Source organism: Mesitornis unicolor, unplaced genomic scaffold, assembly GCF_000695765.1.
Source record: "Mesitornis unicolor isolate BGI_N332 unplaced genomic scaffold, ASM69576v1 scaffold11981, whole genome shotgun sequence".
In the NCBI taxonomy this organism is placed as follows: Eukaryota; Metazoa; Chordata; class Aves; order Mesitornithiformes; family Mesitornithidae; genus Mesitornis; species Mesitornis unicolor.
In genome coordinates, this window is record NW_010165825.1 from 2933 (window position 1) to 19227 (window position 16295).

Consider the following 16295-nt stretch of genomic DNA (forward strand, 5'->3'; position numbering starts at 1 on the left):
AAGAGTGCGGAGGTCAAAAGCTACTCCTCAAGCGGTTTGAAAATGGTCGCTTCAAGATCAGCACCGGTCCCTGCTGCTGCTGCTGCCTGTGCCTCCCTCGAGTGCCCATCACTAGGTGAGTCACCCTTTAAGGTTTCCCAGCTGGAAAACGGCTGCTGGAATTCAGCCAGCTTGGCAGGGCCAGACTTACAGCAAAGGGCCTCCCCGCTTCCCGAAAGTCAGCTTCAAGCTATCTCTTTTAAACAGTGCCATCACTCTGGGGCTGTAGAGCGCCACTAATTTATTTCGTTTTTATCATGCAGAATTTTGCATAAGAGTCAAGACCATGACCTCTTCCAGTTTAACCCAGTGCAGTGTTCCCACTCAATAGTAATGTTGAGCACTGTGCTATCTCCCCAGCTAACCCCATTCTCTTCCAAGAAACAATTTCTACAGTAAACAGTGGTGTGTGGGAAGAGGAATTTCTACTCCAGAAAACCTAATAATTGAGATTTCAGTTGCTTTTCATTCCAGAAGGGAACTAATGTCTCCAAATTGGGTATTTTACACAAGCAGAATTGTTAAATTGAGGCTGTCTTGAAAGAAAATTTCTCTTACTTCGTTGAAATTGAAATGCTTCATTCTGACTTTGACTTTAAAACTACTTTAGATTAAAATAAATTTTAGAACAAAAATTTAAATGTAATTCCTGGAAAGCTTTGATCACAGTGAAATAGCATTGTCTAGTGAGGCAAAAGCAAATATTTTCTTCTGCTAAACGTAATGCACCGTTGAGAAGTCGGGTGAGGATGGAAAGCTGCACCTACGGGAGACAATATACGGTAACACAAACCCTGCCTCCTTGGAGCTCTGCCTGGTGGGGCTCCTCCTCTGGCTGGCGTCACCCTGTCATTTACACGCCGCTGCACAGTCTGGAAGCCTCATGTGTTTCCCGGGGCTTTCCTACTGGCACAGAGTATGAGAACGTTCTCTCATGCAGAGCAAAAGCTTAAGGACTGAGTGTGCAAGACAAAGACTTTTCTATTCTTTTTTTTTTTTTCTAACAGTAATGTCAGAGGGACCTTAGAGCCTTTATGGTCTGGTTAAGTGGTTCTGTTAAAACAGAACACAGCATAGTGGTTTGTGATACTTTTGCAAAAATTCTTAGTTTTTATTGTCATAATTCTTCCTTAAACTGGCTCATCTGGTATTAGAATTTATTTTATTATTACTATTTTATTTTAATGAAATGACAGTAACTGCTTGCATGGAGGGGGCACTAAGAAGAATAGTTAGTAAAGCAACTGAAAAATACGTCTCCAGAATTGGATGTAATGCAGTGAGGTAAAATCAGCAACTACTGATAAGGATCTAAATTACTCCTACTAGTTTTCGTGGGCATTTGTTCAGGCTCATTTCATCAGTCAGAGCTGAAACCATACCATGGGACAGAGCTGTGCTATAGATCTAACATGTCACCAGTATATTTGCTTTTCTTTCCATGTCTGTCACTCTCTGTATGGGTTTTGGTAGCTGGGAGCTTGGGAGAGGATCCTCTCTACTCTGCCCTCCTGTCCATCAGTTCAGTGACAATGTACCCAGGATGATGTTAGCTAACATTAACTCCTCTCAGGAGCTAGAGAGTGCCTACTACTGCTGGGAGGAAGGACAGCTGTCTTTTTATTTTTTTAAAGAGGTTTTTTGCTCTGCAGAGGGCTTAGGGCTCTTTCTCCAGCATCTGTAGCACTTGGAAACCCATCTGCTGTCTCTGCTTCTGATTTCTAGCCTTTTCCCATTACAGGGTACAATTTTTTTTTTAAATCTGAGCAAGCTATACCAGAGAAAGGTCAGTCTCATATTCCTCCTGTAGGTATCTTCTGGGGAAACAGAGAGCTGCTCCAAGGGAGAGATTCATTCTTTTAAGAAAACATATACTATTGAGCAGCCCTGGGAAAGCTAGCAAGGTACAGTAGACATGAGGCAAAGTAACAAGCCACACAGTGGGGAGAGATGTGGCAGAAGAGCTCGGATGGTCAAGATAGATAGACCTGCATCGACAAGGGAAACAACTTGTGGCAGTGTTTGCCATATTATTCTTTAAAGCCCCTTGGGAACAATAAATCTTTGAAAAGGCACACACACTAAATGGTTGGCCATTTGCAGGCCTTTCCGCATGTGTTCGTGCTGTTCATAATCCTGTGGTTATTAGCTGTATTAATTGAGCAATTCTGTAATTCCTGGTTCACAGCTATAAGCTGTAGCACACTAAATGGCAGCCTGTTGTCTGCTGAGGCATCTCTGGTGGCATCTCAAGGGCCAGGGAGCTGCAGTGAAGACAACATTGACAGTATAGGAAATAATACACAGGAACAGACTAAAACGTGAGCCAGCCGAGGCAGCCCCAGCTTGTCTTGTGAAGGCTGAAGGAGAGTTCTGGTCTGTCAGCTTTCATGCCCTCTGTTAGCAAGTGCAACTGCCCCGTTCCTGGTGGCCTGCAGTGCTTGCTGGCCAGGGCACTGTGCATGGGCTGTGTTCTGGACACAGTTTATGCTGGCAGAAGTAACAAAATCCTGAGCTGTCCGGCTGGCCTTGTGCAGTTTGCCAAGTGAAAGATAGTTTCTTTTTTCTGTTAAGAGTGCAGAGGAGCGAAACCACATGCCTATATGGTAATATTCATGATGCATTGAAAAGCTAACAGTCCTTTTATCTAGATATGTATGATTCCCTTTCTGGATCTACCACAGGACTAGAAGTGTCTGAACAGGAGGGCTGAATTGCCCAATTTCATCGGAAAACCGAAATAGTAAGGCAGCCAGTCAAGAGCAAGTGGCATTTTTGTTCAGAAATCAGTTATGCTGCTGCTGGCTCTCTGGTTAGCTGCAGGGCAGAGAAAGGCATCACGTTTTGCCCAGCTTTGGTTAGTATGCAATTGCTGCAGAATAGGAAATGTACTATTTTTGTAGAGCCTTTACTAAATAAACACTGGGTAATTCTTAGAAAGATTTTCTAATCTTGAAGCTGTTCCTCCCCAGATTTTAGCTACATGCTACAGAAGTGGAAAAGTTTTGCAGCTGACAGTATAAAAAATGTTCTTGAGGTCGCTAATAACATTTTGGCCTATGTGATTTTTCTTTTTCCTGGCCAGGCGAACCCTGTTTTGGCTGAAGCTGGGCACCTTTCAGTTTGTTTGCCTTCGACCCGTGCTCATGTTTTTCTCAATAGTGCTTTGGACTAATGGCAATTACACCCTCTACAATGTAAGTAAATATTTTAATCAGAGATGGTCTGCAAAATCCATAGCTTTTCAGGTTGATGTGTTTGTATCTTAGCCTACGACTGAGCTGTGAAGCGTGGGAGCACTTCCAAGTGAGTCCTTACTGTATTCTTTTGAGACCTTGAAGAATATAATTTCTGCCTTCCCCCAGACTCTCTGTTTTCTGGCTTCTCTTGGAAAGAAACTGGGCATCAGGGTGGGCTGATTATGCTCCAGTCTGTTTCCCAGCTTGTATGGTTAGAATAGCAGGACAGCAAGTTGCCCTGTGGGATGTACCTGCCCTGTATTTTGCAAGGTACAGCCTTAAGAAACAATTGTAGGTAGTGGCATGTAAACAGGAAGTCTAATTGTATATTTTTCTGCAAATCATGGTGATTTTTATATCTCTGCAAAATGGAAAAGATAGTAATGTACTTCTGGTTTGTACCATGCAAGCTGCAAGATGATGGCGAAGTCTGTATTTGCTAATAATTTTGCGCCTCTTGGATAACTCAGATTAGAAGTAATTTTTGTATTTTCATGGTAAATTAAGTGACCCCTGTGAGATGTCATACTGAATATGCTCTCCTAAGCTGCTGAGCGTTCCCAGGTGCTGCTGAGGTCAGATTGGGGGGTTGTGTCACTCCTTGCCTTCCCAGGCTGAACAGATTCACATGTCCATGCCTGCTGGGTGAGAGCAATTTATTAACACTTCAGTTGGTACTGTGCAGTTTCCCCATGCAAAACCCAGCAACTGCTGCTGCCATCAGCTTTTATGGAGATAGAAACAAGTGTTTTAATGTCTGCATCATGCAGTTCACAGCTTCTTCCTGGAAGTAGTAAAATGCACCGTAAAGTTTTATAGGTATTGCTTGTTTGATTTGCTTCTCAGTTATCTCCCAAAGGAGCTGCACTATGGATTAGCTGCTTCGTTGGTGTCCTCACCATTATCGCTCTGTGGCCAGTTGCAATAATGTTTCAACAAGTTAGGACTCTCCTGAGCTGTAAGAAGATCATCCCAAAGTTTGCTCTTTATCAGGTAGGAAGTTTAACATTTCTGATAAGAATTTCTCTTAACTGCTGATATAAAACTGTCTCTCTCATTCTTGATCCTTAGTTGAAAAGTTATAGTATTTTTTTCCTGCTAAATTCACTGTGCAAAGGCCTGTTTTTACCTGATTAAAGCTTCATCCCTTTGAAGCACTTTCCTTGGCTACTGTTCAGTTTCAGCTTGAGTGAATTTAGCTCTAATCATTCAGGAGTGCTGGAAATGTGAGCATTGTGTAAAATCCATGCATCTTTAGGCAACTGAAATCAAAACAGCATCTTCTGTGGGGCTTGAAGAAAGCTTTATAGATGCAGTTCTGAAAGAATGTTAAAATGCTGGTGTGTACTTTTAAAAACATGGAGAGGATGTGGAGCATTGTGTGGGTGGCTGTTGTGTGAACTGTTTCAGCCTGTCACAATGGTCTGTTTTGACAATACTTTTCTTGGCCATTCTGCACTTCGGTGTTAGATGATAATGAAAATACTGACTGGGAATCATTAAATAGTAAATAACAGAACCAGGCAGGTTAGAATGAAAAAGCCCAGGGACAGGGCCACCCTCTTCCATATCACCCTGAAGAGAGTATAGCAGAATCCTTGGATGCATCCTTCTTGAACAGGACACACAGAAAGGCTGGTGCACTCAGGTCTCTGTTAAGTAAACTATACAACACTTAAAAATGCAATAAAAGCGTAGTAACACCTGCAGAGCTGTATTAGGGTGAATTTAAGATGGAAAACTGTATTAATACAAGGGTTTATCCTCGAGCAGTTACACCAGCAGGTAGATACTCCAAGGCAGTGAAGGCCTAGCTCAGTGAATAGCAGGTAATACCATGCCTAAGTGATTGCTGCTGAACTCAAGCTGCGAAGAGCCCTTCATCCCTTCTGCAAAGAAGCCAGTCCCATGTAACCTGGGGAGCACCACATCTCCCTGCTGTGGCAAAAGGAGGCGACAACAGAAAAGACATTCTTGGAGTCCTTCCTCCCGTAAGGGAGAGCATAAACTCATAGATCAGATTAACAGGAAGTTTTAAAAACATTCTTACCTATTATTCAGAGCTCAATATTGCTTAAAATCCCAGCTGGGAGGTCTGTGTATATTGCACCTCCCAAAGGAAGGGCTGAGAAGAAACAATTTTCAAGCAGAGGTTTAATTTAATACTCACATTCAGAGCAATACCAATGTGACGTACAGATGAATTCTGCAGTGTCAGGCAGCCTGCTGGTAGATGGGAGGAGAAGGAGGGCAAGAAAGGAGGAATGAGGCCAAAGAGGGTCTGTTACGAAAGCAGAATTGTTGTGTCAACTGTAAACCTTTTTCTGGTAGCTAAAGCATCTGTTTTCTCTTTCGGGTGCAGTTTATCCTCATTCTGAACCACTTGCAGGCAGCTATTATCAACATCTTGGCAAGGCAAAGAATCATTTCCTGTGCTCCACCGCTCTCCTCTTCAGCAAGAGGAGCATGTAAGTTCTTTTGGGAAGGATGTTGTTCATTCACTTATAAAAGTGACAGTTCAGTGTTGCTGACTGCAGTATCCGGTGTTTCCCCAAAATATTTATTTCCTGGGATCATGTAGCTTTTGAAGAATCTCAGCTTTTATTTAAAGAATAATAACAAAAGTTTTACAGCTGTCATAGTTGCAGAGAAAAACTTGATAAAAAGAAGAGTTGGAATCAGAGAATAAGAAATCAACATGCATAATTACTATTAAATCTCTAGAGTCTTGGATGCATAACATAACTGCATGCCTATTGCTGGGCAACACTGTCATTCTGTAACTGATTTTATTGCCGAATGTGAGAGATACTCCATTATGGGGACAAGATGGTAAAGTTTGTTCCTTTTGCGCAGCTGAAAATTAATAAGCTGGGTATTCATTTTGTGTCTGATAGTAATTTCCTCCTTTTTGGGGCTTTTCTTTGCCTCCCTTTTTTTTTGGCAGATATGACCCAGCAGCTCCTCATCATGGAAATGTTTCTGATAACCCTAATCTCAAGGGTGTTCTATCGGAGAAAATATGATGACCTGGAGCCTCCGGAGTGCATGGCTGAAGAGCCTGGGGACAATGAGAATCCTAAGAATATCCTGAACGGTGCAGTTAGGGAAGATGGATTCCCAAGGGTTTAGAAGTCCTCTGTGCTGCTGTTCGGCAGGAGCTGGACACTCAGCTTCAGGAGCTTGTGTGTTCTTGCACCACAAATAGCCACTGTCTGTGTTGGAACAGCTTCGGACATAAATGACTGTGAGCTGTAGTACTGAAAGGACCACTAGTGGCAAGATAACCCCCTTTATTCTCCAGTGAGATATACATGGCGTGAGTGTTTTAATACTGTGTCATTTACTAAGATTTCATACCATGTGCTTTTATTCTGTTAGTAGGTACTTGATGGTAGCCAAACTGTCTCACAATGTGATTTTATTTTGTATTTTTTACCTATTAGAATGGCTATGATTTAGAGTTAATTCTTTAACAGAATTAGAGAATAACTTGTTCATCTCTTTTGACTTCTTAAAATCTCATTTCAGTCTGGATTGCTGTCCTATGTCCAACACAGCATTTTCCCATCCTTCCTCCATTAAAATTTATCAGCTCTCACTCTATGCCACAAGCTTACTGTAGCTAATTCGGATCAGTAAATATATTTGCATATGTTTGTTCTCAAATCCCCAAACCTGTCAGGGCTCTCCACCTACAGAAATGATGATCTCTTTAGGGCAAGACTTTTTACACTCCTTGGCCATTCGCCTCCTATCTTGGTAAATACACAGTTGCCATTTGTGAATATGTCACTGGCAGAGGTTTTTCCCAGGGATGGCAAGTTCTCTGTCACTGGCCTGAGAAAGGAAAGTAGGAGTTAGAGTCAGAGATGACCTCTGCCACTGCTGTGATATAACGTGGTGCTTTGGTTCTCTGCTTGCAAAATGGGAATGGTGATACTCAGGATCCTTGCATCAGAGGTGTCTGTGGGGATAAGAGCTATTGAATCTCTTTCAAAAAAATATTCTCTCTCCAGCTTCTTCACTCCAAATCTGTCCTGTCCAGGCATCCAGCAGGACTTCAACTATTGCAGGATCTTGTAAATTCACACCCATGGCTTTGTTTTGCGTAAACTAGTTTGTACTTTTTGCAAATGATCCTGATGATCTTGGATGAACCTAATTGCTTTGATTTAGCTCACTACAGTTTATAAAATGATACTGTGTTTAGTAAGAATTTGGATATTCTGTTTGCTGGGACAAGAGGCGCAATGCCATATACTAGCATTTGTCTAGTCTGGTCCCTAGAATTAAATAGCCAATTCACAGAGCATAAATGCTTATTCCATAGGTAGGCTGGGAAAGTGTTTCATATTGGAAAAGATGTTAATAACATCTTTACCTATATTGTGTCAAATAAAACATCAGAGCAAAGCTGGACAGATAGTGGGGTTTTATTTTTAGTTTACAAGGAATTAAAAAATTCTTCCAATCTGGGAGTTGGTGGAAAATGAAATATTCTTAAAACAGCTAGTGAACCATCTGGAAGTAGAAAAGGAGGTTAAATTAAACAAAATATTTTCTTCTTTCTGATTAAGGTGAGAAATAGTGTTTTCTTTAACAATTGAAGGATTCCATTATAGTAGAAAAATTCAATTATTTTTGCTCTGAAGTGGTTTTTATTGCTTTTCTAAGCAGGCAGTCTGGGAAATGAATACAGATTCTTGAACTCACTAATGTGAGAGAATCTGCACTTTTCCCTTGAAAAACAATTTAAGCAAAAATTTTCACTCCGCATTAGAGTGTGCCAGCAGAATTAACTGGGATCAGCTAACGTATTTTTAACATGAGAAATCTTCTTAATGTATTCTAACTTTATGGCTATTAGCATATCCCTAATGTTGCTTTGTATCAGTGTAGTGTAGGCTTGCAGTGCAGTACAGAGCAGTAAGGGAACTGGGGTTGTTTAGCCTGGAGAAGAGAAGGCTGAGGGGAGACCTCATCACCACCTACAACTACCTAAAGGGAGGTTGTAGAGAGGTGGGTGCTGGTCTTTTCTCCCAGGCGATGGAGGATAGAACAAGGGGAAATGGCACCAAGCTGTGCCAAGGGAGATTCAGGTTAGAGATAAGGAGGAAGTTCTTTACTGAGAGGGTTGTCAGAGGCTGGAACAGGCTGCCCAGGGAAATAGTGGAGTCACCATCCCTGGATGTATTTAAAGAGCGGGTAGATGAGGTACTTAAGGATATGGTTTAGTGGGTAGACAGGAACAGTTGGACATGATGATCTCAGAGGTCTTTTCCAACCGAGCGATTCTGTGATTCTGTGATACTTGATTTCACGATGGCATTGGGAACGGTTGGCTGTGAGTTCAAGCAGCTTCAAAACTGGAAAATAAAGTATTTTGAGGGGGTAAGGAATCCTTGTGAATTGCTGTGGAAAAGACTTTAATTACTAGAGCAAACGATACAAACCAGCGTTACTGGAAAATGTTTTCTGTAGTGGCTCTGCAAGGGGCATGCCCTGGTGACTGTGATCCATGTGTCATAGCAAGGACAGTGCATTTGGAAACAGCTGGAGCGTGTGGAGAAGTGGGGGTCCCTGTATATCCAGCGAAGGCAGCTGCTGGGGCACAGCAAGAGCTTTCACTCATCACTGTTGATCTGGTGCCTGTGGTGTCTCTGAAGCGCCTGTTAAATAGATCTTGTAAGCATCGGTGTGGGCCTGATTTGGCCACAGGTACCACTAGCTGTTATGCTTTTGGGTAGCTATTTAATATTTGTTGTGATCTGACATTTTTCAGCAATAAAATGTACCATGGTGACTGTCAAGTGGACTTCAGCTATTTGGCAGTGAAGATGTGTCTCTTTACTGTGTACAGTCATGGAGGTCTCATTCCAAAAATCACTTGCTTACACAGAACCATTTTCAGAGCAAAACTAGACATGCTTTAAGTTAAATATGTGCCTAAGAGCTTTCCTGAGCTACAGCTTATGTGAATGCAGCAGAATGTATGGGTCTTAGTGTTAAAACCTTTTTTTGAGCTTTTTAAATGAAGACTTTCTTGCCCACCTCTGGCTCAGACCAGGAGCTGTAGCCTGCCCATTCTAGGTGCAGCATCTAGGTCGGCACCTGGGACCCAGTAGCCAGAGGCCTGCATTGCAGTGCATTCATTCAGGTGCTCTCGAAATCAAAACATTGCAAATCACAACCCCCAGGCTGGGCCTTAGGCAGTCTGAGTGTGGAAATACAAAACAGAAAGCCGGAAATTGCTCCAATCTCAGTTCTGATAAGGATCCCTTTCAGGTCAGTGAAAAAAAATCCGCCTTCAATTATGTGTTTGTGATTAAAGCATTTGAAAACATTTAACAAAAGCTAAAAGATAAATTTCACAACTCATTTTATTCAGCTGCTGTAAAGTAATGAGTGTTAGGGTGAGCACATAACCTATATGCTATGTTTGCTTGGGATTATCATGTGAGGAAGGGTAAAGATAATTTTATCAGTTTCTTTTGTGACAGTAAAAGGCACACCACCATTAAATAGAAGGATAAGCATGCACTGAGATGTGCAATTGAAGGCATTTGGAAATGATTCATGAGAACACAGGGGAAGAGATGAGATACGTGTTTTGGGTGGCCATGCACTAAAGATCCAGGTGTGAAGGTGAACACTGACCCTGAAGCTTTCTGGGGGGTCACACAGGGGTGTGCAGAGTGAGCAGCACAGGCGCAAGGGGGGAGAACCAACGCTGACACCTTGTAATGCTGCTGGGCTGGCAAACAAAAGCTGCTCAGGGCTCTTCGTTTCCATCTGTCATTCAAGTTATTGTTTTTAAAGCACCACTGACTGAATCCCTCCTGTTCCAGAAGACCACGGTGTGAGCTCCCAGTAGCTGCAGCACGGGCACTGCTGGAGCCTTGAAGGTGTCCCCCAGCAGATCTCGCAGTGGCAAGCTGTCATTCCCTAGGTAGGGCTAGCTATGGGGGACAGTGAAGAGTGTGTTTAAGTGCATGCTTTTTTGTTTCATGTGTCTCAGCAGCAAAGACCCCATGACTTAATACACAAAGTATTTGTTTCAGGTGTTAAGAGACTGCTCTGCTGATTGTAGACCTTTCTGTCCCTACATCCCCCCTCCAATTGTCCCATCCATTCCCTCACGCTCACGCCGGCCTCATTCTCCCTGCTCAAGAGAAAAAAACCCTGCTGTGTTCCTCAGGGAGGGGATGCAAAGGTGCAGGCTCCTGCCTGCAGACCCAGGGCAGCCAGATGACAGAGTATCTGTTGCCAAAGAAAGGCCAAGGAAAAAAAAGTAGACAGTACAAGAGCTGAATTGTGATCCCATGGTTACCAGAGCTTGAGTAGGGGAGGAATTTTGGCAACACAATAAGGAGACAAATAATGGTAAAATGGATAAGTTAGGGAATAGGTAGATGTAGTATAAGCAGCAGAGAAGCCCAGAAGAAGACTCATGGATAACAGAGAGGAAGACCGGAGCCATTTGTTACACTGCTAATGAAAATGCTAGAATAGGTGGGCTGCAACAACTCCACCCACTCAATACATTGCCACTTGACTTCCCGACCCTTTTAACCAAGGTCTGACCGCTGTTGACAGTGTGGATGCTCCTGCTTTTAGTGACAGCCAATGTGTTACTTCAGGACAGTTCATGAAACTGCTTGCACCTCCCTAGCTCCCAGGTAAAATGGACTGCTATTTACAATTTGCAGGGAAAGACACATTGAAATTTTTACTGCTTCAGATCCCTTTAAAAATGTTAACTAGGTAATTCTGACACTTGTCTGGACTCATTGAGTAAGATCATATTTGTTTTAGCAAAGGGGAACTGAGGTAGAGAAATCTAGAGGACTTGCCCAAAGCCACACAGGGGAATTTTGTATCAGCTATGATCAAGCAGCAGAAGTTACCCAGTTTCACCTCCCTGCTCTGAAAAATACTGCCTCTTAAATGCGATAAGATCACAAATTAAACTGTCTGAATTAAATAATGGTTAGATGAGTTAGATCATGGTCAGATAATGTGCCCACCAGAATGAATTGCTCTCAGCTTTCAAAACCTCGTTGGAGTAAGAGCTACAGGTCAGAGCATCTCTTTGTAAGTTGTGGAAGTGGTGTGAATCTGTGTATTGTTGACTTGCAAGGGAAGATAAGGCAGAATATCTCAGGCTGTTTTTCTCTGCTAAATCACACCTTAGTATAACTCCCCACAGGTCATTGTGCAGCCTCAGTAGTAGTTACCCACACTCTCTTAATTCTTTACTTCTCAAAATTGCAGTTTCTATTAAAACATGTCTACAAAAAGACAATCAAACCAGCACATTTTAAAGCTCAGAACTCTTATTTGTGCAGAATAATCTTCTTTTGCCATTTCTCAACTCTTGTTACCCTTTCTTTACACTCAAAAAGAAGCTTGTTACACCCACACTGATTCCACTTACTGCCAAATAATCAAGCAGTTGGTGTTTCAGCGTAGCACAGGTGCATCACAACATACCTAAGGAAGCTTGAAGTCCTGGGAAAGTCTGTCTTGTTCTTCAAACAAAGAAGAGCAAACCTTACTGCAAAAAATGCATTGAAAAACAAGAAGAATAATTTGTTGAGTAATTTTTATGTTTTTGTGGGAGAAATCAGACTTGGCAAATTTTGGCGATATATTGGACATTCTTGGTCAGTGCTAGGGAGAGAGAAAAAACTGTCCAAAGGCAATTTCCCTCTCATCTGTGGATGTCTCTTCCCTTCACAACTTCAAACAGGCCACCTACTTTAGGACCTGACTGCTCAGCTTCCATTACACAGATGGGATCACAGCACACATAGAAAACCAATGGTAGGATAAAAATACTTTCGTTTCCTTTAATGCAATTTAGCTGAAAAGTGTCAGTTTCCCCTCTAGAGATTCAGGTATCGGATCACAGATGCCTCCTGGGATCTAAAGCATGCTTTGACACAGGCTGAAATGGGTTCAGACATCGGAGAGAATTGCTAAGCTGTGAGAAAGCGCTGCAAGAAAGCAGAGCCATCAGAAGAAAGGTAAGGTTGCTGGCAAAGGGGAGAGTGTTAACACCAGGATAATTAGCAGCTGAAGGGTTCTTAGTGAGAAAAACCAACATGAAAACCATACAAAATCCTACAGGAACAAAACCATCTGGCCCAAGGATGGCAGTTTAGCAATGTCAGCAGTCAGCCTGTTCCAAGCAGCAGCAAAGCCAACCCTTCCCCTCTTGCCTGAAGGCTGCCCAGCCAGCAGTGACTCCTCGGGTACCTTATCAGGGTAGCAAGCACATTAGCTTGTTAGCTCTACCTACTCATTGCGTATATTGACCAATAAACCGTAACTTTTACTCTTTCAACCTGTGAAATCCTTAGTACATAGCAAAAGGCATCTGAATGAGCTGACCCAGAGCAGGAAGGTCACAAAACAAGGGAGAACTGTTCAGTATGGGCAGCACCTCCTCCTGTATCACCCTTTGACAATCACTGCCCTAAGACCCAAAGTAGGAGTTATAAATAGCATGGAAACAACTTCTGAATTTATATTCATCCTTTATTGTAAATTATCAAAAAAGTTGAGTTTCCGTGTCTCCTTGTAGCCTTGCCATACCCAGCCAGCAAAGGGTGTGAGCTAATTGTTAAATTCAGTTCAACAAGTTCCTCATTAGGAGGAAATTACCCGAGTTTGAAATAGGCTAATTTTCCAATCAGGGTGAGTGTTTGCACTTGTGATTTGGAAATAATTAACACATGGTATAACATCAAAACCTATGCAAAGGCTAATGGTAGAAGGACTAATTTCCTTGGCATAAAAATGGTGTGCTCAGTTTTCCCAGAGCTCTATTGCTATTCTTTCAGTATCGGTATCTGCTGTGTAGGGTGTTCTAGTATTTATGTAGACTGATTCTTTGCAGAGTTGTACTTTTTAACATTAATTTTGAAAAACTGAGCCATTATTTTCCAAAGCTAGGGGTAATTTTTTTGTTTTATTTTGAAAGGCGCTGTATTTATTTCTTCTTCCTCCTGTCAATACAGACTTTCCCAGAAGTACTTGCTTCTATTATCTCCAAAAGGAGATCATAAACTGTCATTTTAGACAGGGCTTTAGCCTGAGTTCTGCAAACTTTAAAATGCACATTCCCAGGAGAACCACATTCCGATTCTTAAGGGTGTTCACAGGAATATGAATGCCCTGTAATATTTAGAAAGAACGGATGTCCAGGCAGGACAGTTAATTAAGAAACTGAATGTAGTTGGAAAACACAAATTAATTTTCTACCTTAAAGTTTTGGCTGATCATCACCACTTTTATGTATTATCTGGTCCAAACCAGATATTATTTCTGATAAATGGTGCTACCCTTCTAGCTTGGAGCACGGCACCAGTACAACTGAGCACATGAGTGACCTCTCACCACGAGGCGTGCAAGGGAGAGGAGCGATTTAATCTCTGGTAGCTGAGTCAACCCCACCCAGGGTGGTGCTAATCCCACTGGTGTGACTCTGCTGCAGTTTATTGACAAGAAGGGTGTGACTTGATAGCTCCAGGCATGGAGAAGGTGAGCAGGCAGGCTGCAGCAGAGCACAGGTCCAGAGGAGGGCCACAAAGATGATCAAAGGGCTGGAGCACCTCTCCTGTGAAGACAGGCTGAGAGAGTTGGGGTTGTTCAGCCTGGAGAAGAGAAGGCTCCGGGGGGACCTTATAGTGACCTTCCAATACCCGAAGGGTGCCTAGAAGAAAGCTGGGGAAGAGCTGTTCACTAGGGCATGTAGCAATGGTTTTAAACTAGAAAAGGCAATACTTAGGTTGGATATTAGGAAAAAGTTCTGCACTATGAGGGTGGTAGATCACTGCAACAGGCTGCCTAGAGAGATGGTGCAGACCCCATCTCTGGAGATATTCAAGGTCAGGATTGATGGGGCTCTGAGCAACCTGATCTGGTAACATTGTCCCTGCTCACTGCAGGGGGATTGGACCAGATGGCCTTTAAAGGTCCCTTCCAACCCAACACATTCTATGATTCTATATTATCTGGACCAAGGTCTAGTCTAGAAGCAGCCCAGTTTTGGGCACAGACACAGTGACGCAGGGTGTGCTATCTCAACTCTGCTTGCCCACGCTTTTGTCACTGCATTGCCTTTAAACCCCTAAGGCCTCCAAGCAGATCCTCCCACAAAAAAGCAAGCCAGCAAGAGTAGGGTAGCTTTAAATGGCATCTGATCTACCAAGGCTTCCTCAGCAGTATCCTTTAGGCAGAAAGGCTGCCCCATGAAGCCCTAGGAGGGAAGCGTGGCTCTGAGCAGCTCTGTCTTCTCCTGTGTCCTCACATATCTATGGCAACTGTTTGCACCGAGGTAGGAGCTGTGCCTAAGGTACGTGTGACTCAGCACTCGGGAATTCTCTTACTGGATTAAAATCTCTGCTTTAGGTAACCTGTTTTGAACACTTCCAGTATCTGAATTATTTGGGGCTTTCTCTTCTCAATGCTTTTTTGGATGAATGTAAACAGAGCTTGCATTTCTTCCTACACAGACACAGCATTTGTGATTTGTGTGCATACCCATTGAGCAGCATTGATGCTGCCAGAAATGCTACACACAGGTGGCAGGTATTTGCATTTGTGCAGGCTGATGAATGACTCCCTTTCTCGGTCAGTTTTGCTTTCTATAGCTCGTTGTTTAATTCTGGATTCTGGCTCTCATATCCATTTTTCTGTTGCTCTACTTCTGTTACCTGCCTGCTTTTGTCCCTGATAGCTGCTGCTGCTGCTGCTGCTTCTGTGCTTCAGGAGAAACTGTTCACATCTGAATTGGTTGCTCTGGTTATAAGCAATATTTCCTATGTAAAATCCTGAGAGCTGTGAAAGCACCTTTTTATCTTTCTGTTATACAGAGCATTGCTGCTTATATGTAATGTGAACAAGAGAGCATGAGCAAGTGTGCCTGAGGGGCTAATACATTAAAATTCATGGTTTTGATTGGAGATGATTGTTTATTTTTCTGAAGCTATTTATTTCCTGTGTGTCTTATTTTTTACTTCCAAAAAGGATCAGATTTCAAGCTCTGGTCAAGTAACCCTTATTTCCCAAGAAATACATTGGCCATTTCACTCCAGTTCTTACTGAGCAGCTGTTGTGTTACAAAAGACACACCTGGCAACTTGGGGATCATTTTTTCCTGCAGTGCCAGCTGCCTTGGGAGCTGCTGAGGAACCTACACTGCAGGAGCAAGGAAGATTAAAGCTGTCAGGTCATCTCTCAGATGGAGTTCTGCCTCTTGTCTGCCTGTGGATAATGTTACGGAGGTAAAGGTCAACCAACTGTTTCTTTCTTCCTCTCTTATCTTTTTGCTTTCTACCAGGCAACCTCTTCTTTCATGCTCCCTCCTTCCTTCGAAATCTCTTCTTGGAGGCCTAAATATTGCAGCCTCCCACCTGCAGACTGCCTGGGGAGAACGGCCCCTACCACCAAAATGAGAGGTGTCTAACGAAGTCTCCTGGCAAGGCGCTCCCTTGTTTGACTGCCTGCTGAGGACCCAAGGCAGTTCTGAGCTCTCCACTAAGGGGCTGTGAGGTTACGATGGTCTTTGCTGTTGGTATAATTATGCATCAGAAAATCAGCCAGCTCCTGGAAGCTAATAGTAGTCTCTTAAAAATAGTAATGAGTTAAATGTTAGTTGGTGTCTTACCAGCAAATTGTGGATGTCAAATGTGAATTACTTTGCTACCCAACGGTACCAGAAACCCACATTAAAAATAACTAACTCTTGGTGATTGTCCCAGAGTGTATGCACACACACTTCCAGATCCCTCCTATAATTTCTCTGGTTTTAACCACTTACACAGATTCAACTGAGTGTCATGCAAAACTGGTACCAGAGCCATATGAAGTAACACATGAACACTGGGCTGAGCATGCCAGATGAAGGTTTTGGGGAGTTTTTTATGTCCAATCCACCACAAAAACTATTTAACTATAATTTTTACACTGATATTTCCAAATCACCATTGGGGCTACCTAGCCATT

At 42.7% G+C, this 16295-nt stretch overlaps 1 protein-coding gene across 1 annotated transcript in view; it reads left to right on the forward strand.

The window, feature by feature from the left end:
• The window catches only part of LOC104548677 (organic solute transporter subunit alpha-like), a gene marked incomplete at its 5' end in the record, with an annotated part of 8382 nt that extends 1972 nt beyond the window's left edge, over window positions 1-6410 (forward strand). The window contains 5 exon segments of the mRNA XM_010194766.1: window positions 1-115; window positions 3125-3236; window positions 4125-4271; window positions 5641-5746; window positions 6226-6410. The exon segment at window positions 1-115 is cut by the window's left edge and continues 28 nt beyond it. Of these exon segments, the coding sequence (XP_010193068.1) occupies window positions 1-115; window positions 3125-3236; window positions 4125-4271; window positions 5641-5746; window positions 6226-6410 (665 nt within the window).
• Between the last annotated feature and the right edge of the window lie 9885 nt (window positions 6411-16295).